The sequence below is a fragment of the Carcharhinus amblyrhynchos genome, chromosome 5, assembly GCF_965287045.1.
Source record: "Carcharhinus amblyrhynchos chromosome 5, sCarAmb.v2.hapA, whole genome shotgun sequence".
In the NCBI taxonomy this organism is placed as follows: Eukaryota; Metazoa; Chordata; class Chondrichthyes; order Carcharhiniformes; family Carcharhinidae; genus Carcharhinus; species Carcharhinus amblyrhynchos.
The window spans coordinates 33,053,334-33,068,855 of record NC_137328.1 but is presented as its reverse complement, the minus strand read 5'-3'; the positions used below and the strand labels follow the sequence as shown (position 1 = coordinate 33,068,855).

The 15,522-nt window shown below is 41.0% G+C and overlaps 1 protein-coding gene across 1 annotated transcript in view; it reads right to left on the bottom strand.

Moving 5' to 3' along the window:
• Positions 1–15,522, bottom strand: part of cenpe (centromere protein E) — a 152,388-nt gene that overhangs the window by 25,943 nt on the left and 110,923 nt on the right. The window contains exons 28-37 of the mRNA XM_080189587.1: positions 14,357–14,593; positions 13,930–14,181; positions 13,506–13,763; positions 12,501–12,731; positions 12,046–12,303; positions 11,050–11,280; positions 10,592–10,852; positions 3,215–3,448; positions 2,814–2,996; positions 380–601 (exon numbers count right to left, since the gene is read on the bottom strand). Coding sequence (XP_080045713.1) covers positions 380–601; positions 2,814–2,996; positions 3,215–3,448; positions 10,592–10,852; positions 11,050–11,280; positions 12,046–12,303; positions 12,501–12,731; positions 13,506–13,763; positions 13,930–14,181; positions 14,357–14,593 — 2,367 coding nt within the window. The remainder of the gene's footprint in view (positions 1–379; positions 602–2,813; positions 2,997–3,214; positions 3,449–10,591; positions 10,853–11,049; positions 11,281–12,045; positions 12,304–12,500; positions 12,732–13,505; positions 13,764–13,929; positions 14,182–14,356; positions 14,594–15,522) is intronic.

Below are 15,522 nucleotides of genomic sequence, written 5' to 3'. Positions count from 1 at the left end.
CCACATTCAAACTTCAGAAACAAATATAGGTAAAGAATTATGAAATGAAATCATTTTCCCCTATTGGACTAGATTGCAAAAACAGTTTTGATCACAACAGAAATGGTGGAAACATTCAGTATCTGCAGAAGAGGAAGGCAGGTTTCACAACTCAGTTCCAGAAACATTCAATTCTGAGAGAAGTTGATTGACTTGAAACATTAATCCAGCCCTCTCTCCACATTATGCTACATGGCCCACTGAGTATTTCCAGCATTTTCTGATTTTATTTCAGAACAAGATTGATCTGCAGTATTTTGCTTTTCAAATTTAGACCATAATGCAGAGGTTTATCATATTAAGAAAGTATTGCCATTACAAATTCTAATGTATGCAGTACCATAAAATCATTTCTCAACACCGTAAGTTTTTCATGTAGTTGCTGATTCTCTTTCTGTAGCTTCCCAATGCGTACTGATTCTGCCGATCCTTCAGGCACTTGAGAGCAAAATCCGATCAGTAGTTCTTTCCACGCCTCTGTCTCTCTCAATAATTCCTGGTCAGCTGTAGATAGGCTGATCTGGTACTCATTTTTCAATTCATGTAAACTCTGAATTGCGTTCTGAATAATAAATAAATTCAATGCAAATGAGGGCTAACGAAACAAAACATTATACAGGTCAGTTGACTAAAGGAATAATTTTCCCAATTGGCACAAAGGAGAAATTACATGCCAGCTTCAATGATGCTAGTACTCAGCAGCCATCACACATCAAGGACAAACTTCAGCTGCAGCACAGTGGAACGTTAATGTGACACTATCAACAAATGGCACTCTTTTAAAAAAACTACAATTCTGCAGTGTTTTACTGGCTTTAATAGTGACTAAACGAAATCACACTAATCCAGAAAAAAGCCAAGTTGAAACTAATTTAAGCTTGTATAATAGTCTGCAATTTAATTCAATTCTGGTAATGTAAGTTTAAAACAGATCTTTTCAAGCTCAGAAAAGGACAAAGCTTTTACTGATCCTTAAAAAGGCATTAAACTTCCACGCAAAGCCTATGTAGTTTTTGAAAGATTAACCATCCAATCCAACACTGGTACAAGATATTTTTCCCCTCGCTTCTGAGTTTCAGGTATTAAAGTCCATGGAAGACCTTACCCAAATGGCTATGTTTCATGTTTAATCTCAGACTGGGAATATACACAAGATATTCATTCATGGGAAATGGGATGTGACAGCAGAGTCAGAGCTGTCACAATGACTGCCTTTGCTCACTTTCCATCATAGATCACTGAATAGCAATCAGAGACAGCAATCTTCAGCCTATGGACATTGTAGCACCCTAATGGAGATTGTCCATTTTAGATGGTGGACTAAAATTGGTATGGTCCAGACTTAGTTTAGTTCTACATTGACTTTTTTTTTCTTTTAAATTGGGATCCATTAAACTGCCATTTTCCTTAATGCACAAAAAAATTAATACGTCAAAGGAAGAAAGCGTTGCTGCAATTTAACAACACTTTCCTGGACCAACAGCATTCCTGTAAAAAAAAAATGTAATCTGCTGACTTGGGTGCTCCCATTAGTGACAACAAGGGGAGAGTTTTAACAAAGCAAACAGATTGTAAATCTTCCACAGAACATTTGCCTTAGCAAGTGCATTGTAGACTAATGGAAAAAGAAACATGAGAACTGTTTTATAGAAATTAGGAAATAGATTTGCAAGCTTCATTTTTCACTGATACTTAAAAGATGCTGTTAATAGGTCACACCAATTTTGATCGGTTGTGAAATATTAAATTGGAATATATTTGATCATAATTACAATCATGGAGTATATTAGATCCTGTAACCAAGCACTGCTGCTTTGAACTTTATTCTTCCATAGGATGTGGGTGTTGCTGGCAAGGCCAGCATAGGTGCACATCCATAAATCCCCTGGACCAGAAAGGCTTGGTAGGCCATTTCAGATGATAGTTTCATGGTCACCATTAATAACAGTCCAAGACAATTATATGTTGTTAATATATTGACTTCATTTCTCCTACATAAATGAGTATAAGAGGTGAAAAGCAGCATATCGAATGTACAAGTATTCTTTAAACCATAATAATCATGCCTCTACAATAACAGACTCACAATGATCCTTTAACATGATGCTACAGGAACTTGCATTTTGGCTTTGCTTACCACTGCCATTACTGTTCGGAAGGATTTGCATATATTCTCAAAGAGCTGCATGGCTTTATCATGCATCGCACTTAAAGCGGCATCAGCCTCCACTTTTGGAAGAGATCAGGAATGAGGAGACCGTTGTCAAAGAAAGCACTCAAAATATGCTGGATATTGATCTGGACTGCTTCCATTAAACATGAAAATAAAAGTTTGGTGATGCCGATGGATGGTAATGAGGATATATATTTCTTCAAAATTTGCAATAATTAGGCTATCTCCAGGGCAAAAGGGTAGCACAGTAGCAACACCAGGGAACCAGGTTCGATTCTAACCATGGGTGACTAAGTGGAGTTTACACATTCTTCCCGTGTGATGATTGTGGACTCAGGAGAAGACCAGGAAGGGTCATCCACATGACACTTCTGACAGAAGTGGGGTGACACAGTGGTTAGCACTGCTGCCTCACAGCACCAGGGTTCAATTCCTGGCTTGTGTCACAGTGTGGAATTTGCACGTTCTCCATGGTGCTCCAGTTTCCTCCCACACTCCAAAGATGTGCAGGTTAGGTGGATTGGCCATGCTAAATTGGCCTTATTAAGGACAGCAGGGTGAATACGCGGGGGTTGTGGACATACAACTAACACTAACATACCTGCAGCAGTAGATCTTTTTCCTGTAGACAATTATAAAGCTTATTAATTTCTGCTTCAACAGGATCAGTTTCTGAATTAGTGGGTACAAGTTGCACTCGCTCTTCATTCAAAGTAACAATTTGCTCCTCTAAGGTTGCAACAGATTCTTTAAGTTCTTTATTCCGTGTTTCCTCCATCTTAAGCTATTGATCAAGAAAAATAATTGGGAAAGCAAAGAAGATAGATAACGTTTTTATAAAAACAATAATGGTTTCATTTTCAGTGCTGCAGTCATCACCCTGCTCTCAACGCAAACTGTTTGTGGGTTACGGCAAATTAAATTTTAAGAGCAGTTTCTGGCAAAATTTAAGATTTCATTGGATTTAAAAGTAGTCCGATAATTCAAAACTCCAAAACTCACCATTTCCACCTTTTCACTGAGAACTTTCTGGGTTTTTTCTAGCTGCAATTTGAGCTCATCTTTCTCCATCAATGTAGATATTTTTTCTTTCTCCAACTGATGACTAGATTCTCTCTGCAAGAGTTCCATTTTTTGCACCTGGGACTCATGAGTTTCCAATTCCTCCTTCAGTTGTTTAATTTTAGTTAGCAGCTGGTCACGGTGATTTCTTATGCTGTTAAGCTCATCTGTCCACTAAACAGTTCGAAAGATTCCATAAGGTTAAACGCACACAAAACATGTAACATTAAAAATGAAACTGAAATATTTGTCCAATTTCTATGAGATTTGATTAACCTTCTCACCGAACGAGGAAGTATAGCCTTAATTCAGGCTTCCACATGCTCCATTCTGAACTAGAATCAGGGAAAAGCTGCTAAGCCTGCCAATGCTTTTAAAAACGCAGATATTATTCATAAAGTTGTGATTGCATTCCTAACTAAGGAATGCAATTCTGATTAAATGCAGTAACTTTTTAAGTGATTCATAGGTTCCCACAGGAATCACTGTTAAAGCTAGGAGTTAGGTTCCTTCAGACATTTGCCAACTGTAAAAAAAAGTTCAAATACCATTATTGGAATGGTTGTAGAGAACTTATCCCTCTCTTTCAGTGACACTCATGTCAAAGCTTTTCCACTTGTACTCATCAGGACATTGCAAGAATAGAGAATGTAACTGAAACAACAAATTATACTTCATAATAGAATGCTGACTGGTTGGCAAGTAGACTCTGATTTGTAGAGATGTTACCATGGAGAACATATTAGTTAACTGACGACAGTAAGAGCCAAGCTTCGTTTAAATTCAAACCAGGCAGATTGACTTTGATTGTCCCAGGGCAATGCCTTGATCAATGAGTCAGAGAATGGCTATTTCGCATTTTCTTCATTTGAAACAGGTGCAATTGATGTACATGTTCCACCTGCAAGGGATAGAATTCTAATATACATAGCACCTAGAAAAACAACTGCACTCCATTGAGAGCCCAACCAATAATCTTAATATACAAATGTACAGTTTTGAAGTAGGCCACTTGGCCCTTTGAACCTGTTCCCTCATTCAATAAGATCATGGCTGATCTGACTGTAACCTCAACTCCATGGGGACAATTCTCCCAAAACAATTCTGTTTGTGGGTTAGGGTTGATGGGTTCAAGTGTTGAATTTGCATAAAAACAAGAGTAAATCCCGCTGGTTTTTCCAGCAGGAGTTTCAAAATGAATCTCCCACACTGAGCATTGCAGAGTGATTTGTGTGCAAAATCAGTGGGCTTATTCCCATTGGAGGCCAGCAGCACAGCTCTGAGCAGGCCACTGCACATGTGCCCATCTGTCAGTGCTGAGATTGGCACACACACAGTGGCACCGCACTGCCGGCCTCCCAACTGCTGGTCCTCCCCCCTTCCCTCCCAAAACGCCTGGGCCAGTCTCGACCCCCTTCAGCTTCAATCTCCACCCCCTCCTCCCCCGACTCCACAGTCCCACCCCCCCCCCCCCCAATAGGCTGATCCACCCCACCCAATGGCCAGCGCAGATCACTAGCTTCCCGCCCTCTGTCGCTCAGCCCAAATGCAGAGGGGACCCCGCCCCAATTTCCCCACTGAGGGATCCTCCCACTCCCAGGCACTGCCTGATGCTCGGAAATCCAGCTGCCGGAGATGCGCAGTCCATGATGCCCAGCGGAATGGCTTCCACTCAAGTCTCCAAAAGCATTGTAGCAGAATGGGAGAACCATCCCCCCAACTTCCAATATGTCTGTCAATCTTTGAGAACCTTTCGTCTCCTTGCTCAATAGAATATGGCTACTTCTACCTTAAAAATATTCCAAGACTTCTTCCATCATCATTTGAGGAAGAGTTCCAAAGATTCACAACAAAAGATTATCCTCCTCTGCATTAAATGAGCTTTTTAAAAGTGACTTCTAGTTTCAGCTTCTCACAAGAGGAAACATCTGAACCATATCCACCCTGTCAAGAACCTTCAGGATCTTATGTTGAAATCAAATCACCTCAACTCGAAACTCCAGCAGAAAAAACTCTAACCTTGTCCAACACTTCATCAATCTGCCCATTCCAGGTATCAGACCAAAGTCAGGGTAATTCTTAGAACATTCAGGATTGTTTAGCAAATGTTATCCAATCGCAGAATCATATCTAATGTTGGACATTGAGCTTTGAATTTTGGAAGCATGGGTTCATTGGTTAATTCTCCAGGACAATGCTTTGACTAGGGTCAACATGTTTGATTTGAATGTAAACAGAGCATGGCAATTAATGGTCATTAGTTAACTGGTGCATACCCATGGCAATGTAGCTACCAGCATCCACTTGCCATTCAGCACTCTTCATGAAATATAAATTGTTGCTTCCTTTACATTTAGCTTTCTTGCAAATGTCCCAATGAGCGCAAAGCAAAAAGCATTGACATGCATCTTTTGCGGTGATTTTTAAATGCTGTACCAACACATACAGTACTACAGTCCAAGCTGAAACATACAATATATAAAAAATAATGTACATTGTATAATTTTACAAATTACAGTGCAGTAATTACAGTGACCAGGCTCCATCTAGGGGTGGTAGCTGTTTGGTGCAGACCAAGAGCAGGGTGAAAGCAGTCGATGCATCAGGGGCAAGGGGTGGGTGAAGTGTGTGGTTGGAGCAACAGGAAGCATGGTTAGAAGTGGTTCCACGTACATCAGGGTCTCTATCTTCACGTGCTTGCAGATGCCAATGTTTGCTGTTCTTCCAATCAAGATAGTTCCTCTCCCACATTTGCTGTTGAGCCCGTCGGAGGAGGAGCCTTTCCCTGCAGAAATCTTCAAACTGACATTTTCAACACATGCTCCTCAGGCCATAGAAGGGGGTTTTGGCCTGCAAGTTGGAAAAGCCTGGACTGACTTGTCACAAAAGGGAGTGCAGGGGCAGAATCAGCAGCAAAACCAAGGATGGAATAGCTGGAAGCAGACCCTGCCAGGAACGGAGGGCAGCAGACAGGCCAGGTGGGGTTGGCAGTCTGGAGAACACTGTGGGGGAGACTGACCAAGAAGTGATGGAGCTAGGGCAGAGGGCAACTTTGGAGGAAGGGGAAGGCAAATCAGAGAGCAACTTTGGAACTAGGGAAGTCAAGAGGGCAGCTTGGCGAGAAACAGAGGGTTTGTCCTCTTAAATTCCAGAGTTGAAGTGACATCATCTATTCGACAATTCTGCTAAAGTTCTTGGATGCCAAGCTCTTTCGAATGCTGGCTTGAAATCAATACAAATCGGGGGAAGAAATTCTCCACTGCTGGGAAACAAATTTAGCCAAAAAGGAAGATGGTCGTGATTGTTGGAGGCCAAACACCTCAGCTCCAGAATCTCCATCAGTAGAGCCCTAGGTCCAAACTGTCTTCAGCTGCTTCAATGACATTCCCTGCATCATAAGTTCAGAATGGGAATGCACATTGATAACCGCAGAGATCAGTGCCATTCATGAATCCGCAGATACTGAAGAAGTCATGTCCACAGCAGCAAAACCTGGACAATATTCTGGCTGAGGCTTATAAGTGACAAGTAATAATTGTGCCACATAATTATCAGGCAAAACCATTTCCAACCAGAGAATCTAACCATCACTCCATGACATTCAATGGTATCACCATCACTGAATTCCCCACCATCAATAACCTAAATGTTTACCATTAGCCAGAAACTGGAATGGACCAACCATATAAACATTCTGGCTACAAGAGCAGGTCAATGACAGGGAATTCTGTGGCAAGTTGCATACCTATAATTCAGCAAAGGACCAAGGGATTGATTAAGAAGGGGAAAATACAGTACGAAAGTAAGCTTGCAGAGAACATAAAGGCTGACATGAAGAGTTTCTATAGATAGGTGAAGAGAAAGAGGTTGAAGACAAATGTAGGTCCCCTACAGACAGAAACAGGGGAATGTATAATAGGGGACAAAGAAATGGCCAAGCAACTGAATACATACTTTGGTTCTGTTTTCACAAAAGAGGACACAAATCAAATGTCAGAAATGTTGGAGAATACAAAATTTAGAGAGAGGGAAGAACTAAGGGAGATCAATATTAGTGGAGAAATGGTGCTGGGAAAATTGATGGCATTGAAGGTGGATAAATACCAAGGGCCTAATCATCTACATTCCAGAATACTTAAGTGGCTCTAGAAGTAGTGAATACATTAGTGGTCATCTTCTAGGATTCTATAGACTCTGGACCGTCCCTGCAGATTGGAGGGTAGTGAATGTCACTCTAGTATTCAAAAAGGGAGGTAGAGAGAAAACAGGGAATTATAGACCAGTAAGCTTAACATCCATAGTGGGGAAAATTCTTGAATCCATTATCAAGGAGTTTATAGCAGAGCATTTAGAAAGCAGTGGCAGTATCAGACAGAATTAGCATAGATTTATGAAGGAGAAATCATGCTGGACAAATCTGTTGGAATTCTTTGAAGGTGTAACTAGTACAGTTGACAAGGGGGAACCAGAAGATGTGGTATATTTGGACTTTCAGAAAGTGTTTGATAAAGAGATTATCGTGCAAGATTAAAGCACATGGATTTGAGGGAGGGTATTGAGATGGCTAGGAAACTGACTGGCAGAGAAAAAAGTAGGAATTAATGGTGCTTTTCAAATTGGCAGACAATAACTAGTGGGGTGCCACAGGGATCAATGCTGGGACCCCAGCTAGTCACAAAATATATTAATGATTTGGATGAGGGAACAAAATGTAACATCTTAGTTTGCAGATGACACCAAGTTGGGTTGGGAGGGTGAACTGTGACAAGGATGCAGAGATCCTTCAGAATAATCCGGACAGGTTGGGTGAGTGGGCTAATCAATGGCAGATACAGTATAATTTGGATAAATGAGGTTATTCACTTTGGAAGCAAAAACAAGGCGGCAGATTAGTACCTGAATGGCTATAAATTGGGAGAGGGGAGTGTGCAGTGGGACCTGATGTCTTTGTGCATCAGTCACTGAAGGTAAGCATGCAGGTGCTGTAGGTGGTAAAGGCGCAAATGGCATGTTAGACTTCATTGCAAGTACAGGAGCAGGGATGTGTTGTTTCAGTTACAGTAAAAAGTGTGACAACACCAGGTTTAAGTCCAACCGATTTATTTGATAGTAAACTCACTAGCTTTTGAGGTTACCCCCTTCATCAGGTGAATGGAGAGTTCTGGCCTCAGACAGAGCATATGAAGCACAGACAGTTTACAGATTACTGATTAGAACGCGAATCTTTACACCTAACCTGCTGTTCAACTCTTGAAGTGGCTAACAATGTGAGTGGAAGGCACACTGATCACAGGTTAAAGAGATGTGTATTGTCTCCAGACAGTACAGTAAGTGAGGTTTTGCAAACCCAGGCAAGATACGGGCATTACAGATAGTGCGACATAAACCCAAGATCCCTGTTGAGACCGTCCTCGTGTGTGCGGAACTTGGCTCTCAGTCTCTGCTCAGCGACTCTGCGCTGTCGTGTGTCGTGAAGGCCGCCTTGGAGAATGCTTACCCGAAGGTCAGAGGCTGAATGCCCATGAATGCACCAAAGTCGGAGGTGTGGTAGATTGTGAGGAAGGGTGTCATAGTTTGCAGGAAGACTTGGACAGGTTGCAGAGCTGGGCCGAGAGGTGGCGGATGGAGTTTAAACATATAAGATGATTAGAGGTTTAGATAGGGTGGACAGTGATAGCCTTTTTCCTCGGATGGAGAAAGCTAGCACGAGGGGGCATGGCTTTAAATTAAGTGGGGGTAGTTATAGGACGGATGTCAGGGGTAGGTTCTTTACCCAGAGGGTGGTGAGGGATTGGAATGCCCTGCCTGCTGCAGTTGTAAATGCGCCTAGTTTGGGGGCGTTTAAGAGATCCGTGGATAGGTTTATGGACGAAAAGGGATTGGTTTAGGTTAGTGGGTCTTTTTTTTTAACTGGTCGGCGCAACATCGTGGGCCGAAGGGCCTGTTCTGCGCTGTAATGTTCTATGTTCTAATACACATCTCTTTAACCTGTGATCAGTGCTCCTTCCACTCACATTGTTAGCCACTTCGAGACTTGAACAGCAGGTTAGGTGTAAAGATTCGCGTTCTAATCAGTAATCTGTAAACTGTCTGTGTTTTATATGCTCTGTCTGAGGCCAGAACTCTCCATTCACCTGACGAAGGGGGTAACCTCGAAAGCTAGTGAATTTACTATCAAATAAATCGGTTGGACTTAAACCTGGTGTTGTCACACTTTTTACTGTGTTTACCCCAGTCCAATGCCAGCATATCCACATTGTTGCAGTTATACAGGGCCTTGGTGGGGCCACAGCTAGAATATTGAGTGCAGTTTTGGTCTCCTTTTCTGAGAAAGGATGTTCTTGCTCTCAAGGGAGTGCAGCAAAGGTTTACCAGGCTGCTTCTAGGGATGGTGGGACTGGTGCATGAGGAGGGATTAGGATTGTATGAGAAGTAAGGATTGTTTTCACTGGAGTTCAGACAAATGAGGGAGAAATGAGGGGTCACTGAGGTTTTAGGGTGGACCATCTAGAACAGAGGTGAGGAGTCATTTCTTCACCCAAGGAGTGGTGAGCCTGTGGAATTCATTGCCACACAAAGTAACCGATGCCAAAACATTGAATGCATTCAAGACACAGCTGGATATAGCACTTGGGGTGAGTGGGATCAAAGGTTATGTAATGGGGAGAAAGAAAGATTAGGCTGTTGAGTTGGATGATCAGCCATGATCGTAATAAATGGCAGAGCAGGCTCAAAGGGCCAAATGGCCTCCTCCTATCTTCCATGTCTACCTCCCGACTCCCCAAAGCCCATCTACCATCAACAAGGCACCAGAGGTGCCACAGGTAAACCACCATTTGCCTGGATGACTATGATTCTAACAAACCTAGAGGCCGTCCAGGAAAAAACATCTTAATTGATTAACACCACACCCATGGCCCTAACCATTCACTTCCTCTGTGACCAGTGCACAGCGACAGCAATTTGTACCATATACAAGATGAATTGCAGCAACATGCCAACCCTCCTTTGACAGCTGCTTCACAACCTCATTACCTATACCACCGAGAAAGGCAAGGGCAGCAAATGCAGGGGAATACCTGCAAGTTCCTCTCCAAGCCAAACAACATCCTGACTTAGAACTACATCATCATTCCATTCCATCTGTCACTGGAACAAAATCCTTTAATAGCATTGTGATGGAATGCAGCAGTTCAAAGTGGCAGCTCAGTGGTAATTAGACTGCCAATGTTGGCCTAGGCAGCAATGTTCTCAACCCATGAAAAGAATAAAAATATTATAATTGTGACGATAACAAATGTTTGCGATGTGACTCACCATTTGAGTGCTTTCTTGGAGGGTGCTCTTCATTTCATCCCTCTGCGCTTCAACACTCTGCAGCATCTCCTGGAGATTTTCATTCTCCTTTATTACGGTTGACTTTTCATCCTCCAATTGCTGGAATTTGTTGTTGAATTCCTTCTCCTGAAGTTCTGCTTTCTGTTCATTGGAAACACGAGCTCTCAGCTCTTCAATCTCACCAAGCAGCACATCACGCTGAGACACCAAAAGGTGCATTTCCTTAGTTTGCTGTTGCATCTAATAGAAACATTCAAAATTACAAATGAAATACCATAGTATGACCTTCACATGCTCAGGTCATCTTGTACATAACAGGAGGCCCACTGCTGTGAAATTGGCTAATAACGTATTAAATGTACAAGGTCCCCTTCATGGCAAAATTATACTTCCTCTATCGTTCTAAATCTATAAGTGTTATCTTGTAGGGTATTCACCATTTCATTGTTCTGTGATTTGACACTCTCTAGTTGCTCCTGGAGATCCTCCTTCTCCTTCATTATGGTTACTTTCTCATCCTCTAGTTGCTGGAGTTGTTGTTTGAATTTCTCTTCCAGGACTTCAGTGCTCAGCTCTTTGGAAACACGAGTCTTCAGTTCATCAGTCTCATAGAGTAGTGCGTCACGCTGAGATAATACACAATGGAGTTTCTCACTTAGATCCTGTATCTAATAAAGACAAATAAAAACCACACTTCAGTAATGTCTTCCACCACATTTTCATGAGGCTGTCCTATACATTGAAGAAATAGTACAGCAAACCTGCTTAATAAATTGAAGAGGTGATACAAGGACTATAACATGACCAGCCGTTGAACAAGATTTGCTTGTCAATTAGATTTGCTTGCACGCATATTTAGGTTTTAAAATGCTTTGCCCACAAAATGCTGGATTGAGTGTCAATAATGGCACAGCTTGGTGTTCTGACATGTTAACCACAGGTCAAACTTCTAATTTCTTTCATCAAAAGGATTTCACGAGTTGAAAAGACATAGGACTGAAAAGGAGGGCAAGTTAGTGGGTAAATTCATGTCTAATCAGATGCAGAGTGTGAACAAAAATCAATTGGAGCAAACAGAAAAGAAAATAACTCCGATAGTCAATAACAGTTACAGTGTCATTCTAAGGACTATTGCATAGTTAATTACTGGAAGAATGTTTGATTAGATAAATAGGCAACTAAACTACAAATGCAGCAACTTCATTAAAGCTATGCAAAGGTCATGTGCAAAATGCCATTTTTGTTACGCTAAAAGGCAAAGCAATGAGAATGAGCCAACAACTTCTGGTGATTCACAATTCACAGGGAATCTCACTAAAGGTTGCAGATCAACTTCTGCATTAGAGGCCACATGTGACATTCAGATGACAACTTTCCAGCAAAATGTGCCCATTATATTTATCCTTCTAGTGATCAGAAGCATTTCATCTCACCATCTCAGTGTTTTCTTGCAGGGTGCTCATTTTATCCCTTTGCATTTCAACACTCTGCAGCATCTCCTGGAGATTTTCATTCTCCTTTATTACGGTTGACTTTTCATCCTCCAATTGCTGGAATTTTTCATTGAATTCCTTCTCCTGAAGTTCTGCTTTCTGTTCACTGAAAACGCGAGCTCTCAGCTCTTCAATCTCACCAAGCAGCACATCACGTTGAGACACCAAAAGGTGCATTTCCTTAGTTTGCTGTTGCATCTAATAGAAACATTCAAAATTACAAATGAAATACCATAGTATGACCTTCATATGTTCAGGTCATCCTGCACATAACAGGAGGCACACTGCTGTGAAATTGGCTAATAACTTATTGAACGTACAAGATCCCCTTCATGGCAAAATTATATTCCCTCCAGCGTTCTAAATCTATAACTGTTATCTTGTAGGGTATTCACCATTTCATTGTTCTGTGATTTGACATTCTCCAGTTGCTCCTGGAGATCCTCCTTTTCCTTCATTATGGTTACTTTCTCATCCTCTAGTTGCTGGAGTTGTTGTTTGAAATTCTCTTTCACGACTTCAGTGCTCAGCTCTTTGGAAACACGAGTCTTCAGTTCATCAGTCTCATAGGGTAGTGCGTCACGCTGAGATAATACACAATGGAGTTTCTCACTTAGGTCCTGTATCTAATAAAAACAAATAAAACCCTTGTTCTCAACTGCAGGCTTCAGTAATGTTTTCCACATTTTCATGAAGCTGTCCTGTACACTGAAGAAATAGTACAGCAAACCTGCTTAATAAATTGAAGAGGTGATACAAGGACTATAACATGACCAGCCGTTGGACAAGATTTGCTCATCAATTAGATTTGCTTGCACACATATTTAGGTTTTAAAATGCTTTGCCCACAAAATGCTGGATTGAGTATCAATAATGGCACAGCTAGGCGTTCTGACATGTTAACCACAGGTCAAACCTCTAATTTCTTTAATCAAAAGGATTTCAGAATTGAAAAGACATAGGACTGGAAAGGAGGGCAAGTTAGGGGGCAAATTCATGTCCAATTAGATGCAGAATGTGAACAAAAATCAATTCGAGCAAACAGAAAAGAAATGACAGTCAATAACAATTATCATGTCATGCTAAAGACTATTGCACAACTAATTACTGGGACAATGTTTGGTTAGATAAATAGGCAACCAAATTGCAAATGCAGCAACTTCATTAAAATCAGGCAAAGGTCAAGTGCAAAATGCCATTTTTGTTAAGCTGAAAGACAAAGCAGTGAGAATGAGCCAACAACTTCTGGTGATTCACAATTCACAGGGAATCTCATCCTCACTAAAGTTTGCAGATCAATTTCTGCATTAAAGGCCACATGAAACATTCAGATGACATCTTTCCAGCACAATGTGCCCATTATATTTATCCTTCCAGTGATCAGAAACATTTCATCTCACCGTCTCAGTGTTTTCTTGCAGGGTGCTCATTTTATCCCTTTGCATTTCAACACTCTGCAGCATCTCCTGGAGATTTTCATTCTCCTTTATAACGGTTGACTTTTCATCCTCCAATTGCTGGAATTTCTCATTGAATTCCTTCTCCTGAAGTTCTGCTTTCTGTTCATTAGAAACACGAGCTCTCAGCTCTTCAATCTCACCAAGCAGCACATCACGCTGAGACACCAAAAGGTGCACTTCCTTCGTTTGCTGTTGCATCTAATAGAAATATTCAAAATTACAATTAAACCATATTGCTGGATACATAACTGTTACATTTTCAAGAGGTTATCTTTTGCTGTGAAACTGGCCAATACGTTTATTGAATGTACAAGTTCCCTTCATGACAAAATATTTCATAATTGGTTGTAAATCTATAACTCACTGCCTCAGTGTTTTCTTGTACGGTATTCATTAGTTCAATGTTCTGTGATTTGACACTCTCCAGTTGTTCCTCCTTCTCCATTGCTATGGTTAATTTTTCATCCTCTAGTTGCTGGAGTTGAAGTTTGAATTTTTCTTCTAGAAGTTCTGTGCTTTGTTCTTTGGAAACACGAGTCTTCAGTTCATCAATCTCACTGATTAGCACCCCACACTGAGATTTCACATGCTGGAGTTCCTCAGATTGTTCCTGCATCTAATGGGAACATGACAAATTACAGATTGAACAACATTGCCAAGTATTGCTTATTTTCATCTAGCGATCCTGTTCAAAATACAAGTCAATCATTCTGATACAAAATGGAGTAATCTGGGTATTCAGGAATTCTTCATGGTGAATATATTTTCCCTCCAAGAATCAATTAACTCACCTTCTTACTACTTTCCTGTAGGGCGTCCTTCATTTCGTCCCTCTGTACTTCGACATTCTTTAGTCTTGCCTGGAGATCATCCTTCTCTTTTATTAGGAATGACTTTTCATCCTCAAGTTGCTGAAGCTGCTGGTTGAATTTCTCTTGATTTTCTGAGTTATGCTCTTCAGAAACCTGAGCTCTTAGCTTTTCGATTTCAGTGAGCAGCAGGTCAAGTTCCTCAGTTTGCTTATGCGTCTAACAGAAAAATTCAAAATTACAAATGAACTATATTGCAAGTACTTTGAGGACAGTGCATTCTGGAACCTACCAGGTTATTTTGGACCTGGTAATGTGCAAGGATTAGAACTAAAGACCAGATCATTAAAGGAGTCTCTCTGCATGAAGACAGTTGGCGAAACTGAATGGGGAAAATAGACTGAAGGCTAGAATAGAGAATCAGTGGCTGACATTTAAGGAGGTATGCCATGGAGAAGGAAGACTGAAGGATTTTCCATCTGTGATAAAAGATGTTAAGGACAGTATGGAATTGAAAGAAAAGTTGCACAATGCTGTGATGCTTAGTGCTAGGTCAAAGAATAATGAGATCTTTAGAAACCAGCAAGAATTTTGATTCATTCATGGGATTATGGGTGTCGTGGCTGGCCAGCATTTATTGCTCATCCATAATTGCCCAAGGGCAATTGAGTGGAAACATTGCTGTGACTCTGGAGTCACACGTAAGCCAGACCAGGTAAGGATGAGAGATTTCCTTTTCTAAAGAATATTAGTGAACCAGATGGGTTTTTCCAACAATCAACAGTGGTTTCATGGTCATCAGTAGATTCTTAATTCCAGATTTTTTATATATCTGAATTCAATTTCCACCATCTGCCATGGCAGGATTCAAACCCAGGTTCCCAGAACATTAGTTGAGTTTCTGGATTAATAGCCAAGCAATAATGCCACTAGGCCATTGTTCCTTTAACTAAACAGAGGGGGAAATAGTATAAAAGCAAAGCAAGAAACACAGCAAAAGCTTCAACAAGTAGCTAAAAAAAAGCTAAAGTGACTATTAGGCCCTTGAAGGGGAGGCTGGGAAATTAATAATGGAAAACTAAAATGCCAGAACTGCTGAACAGGCATTTCGCACCTATCTTCACTATGGAGAAAAGAATTTCCAAAGA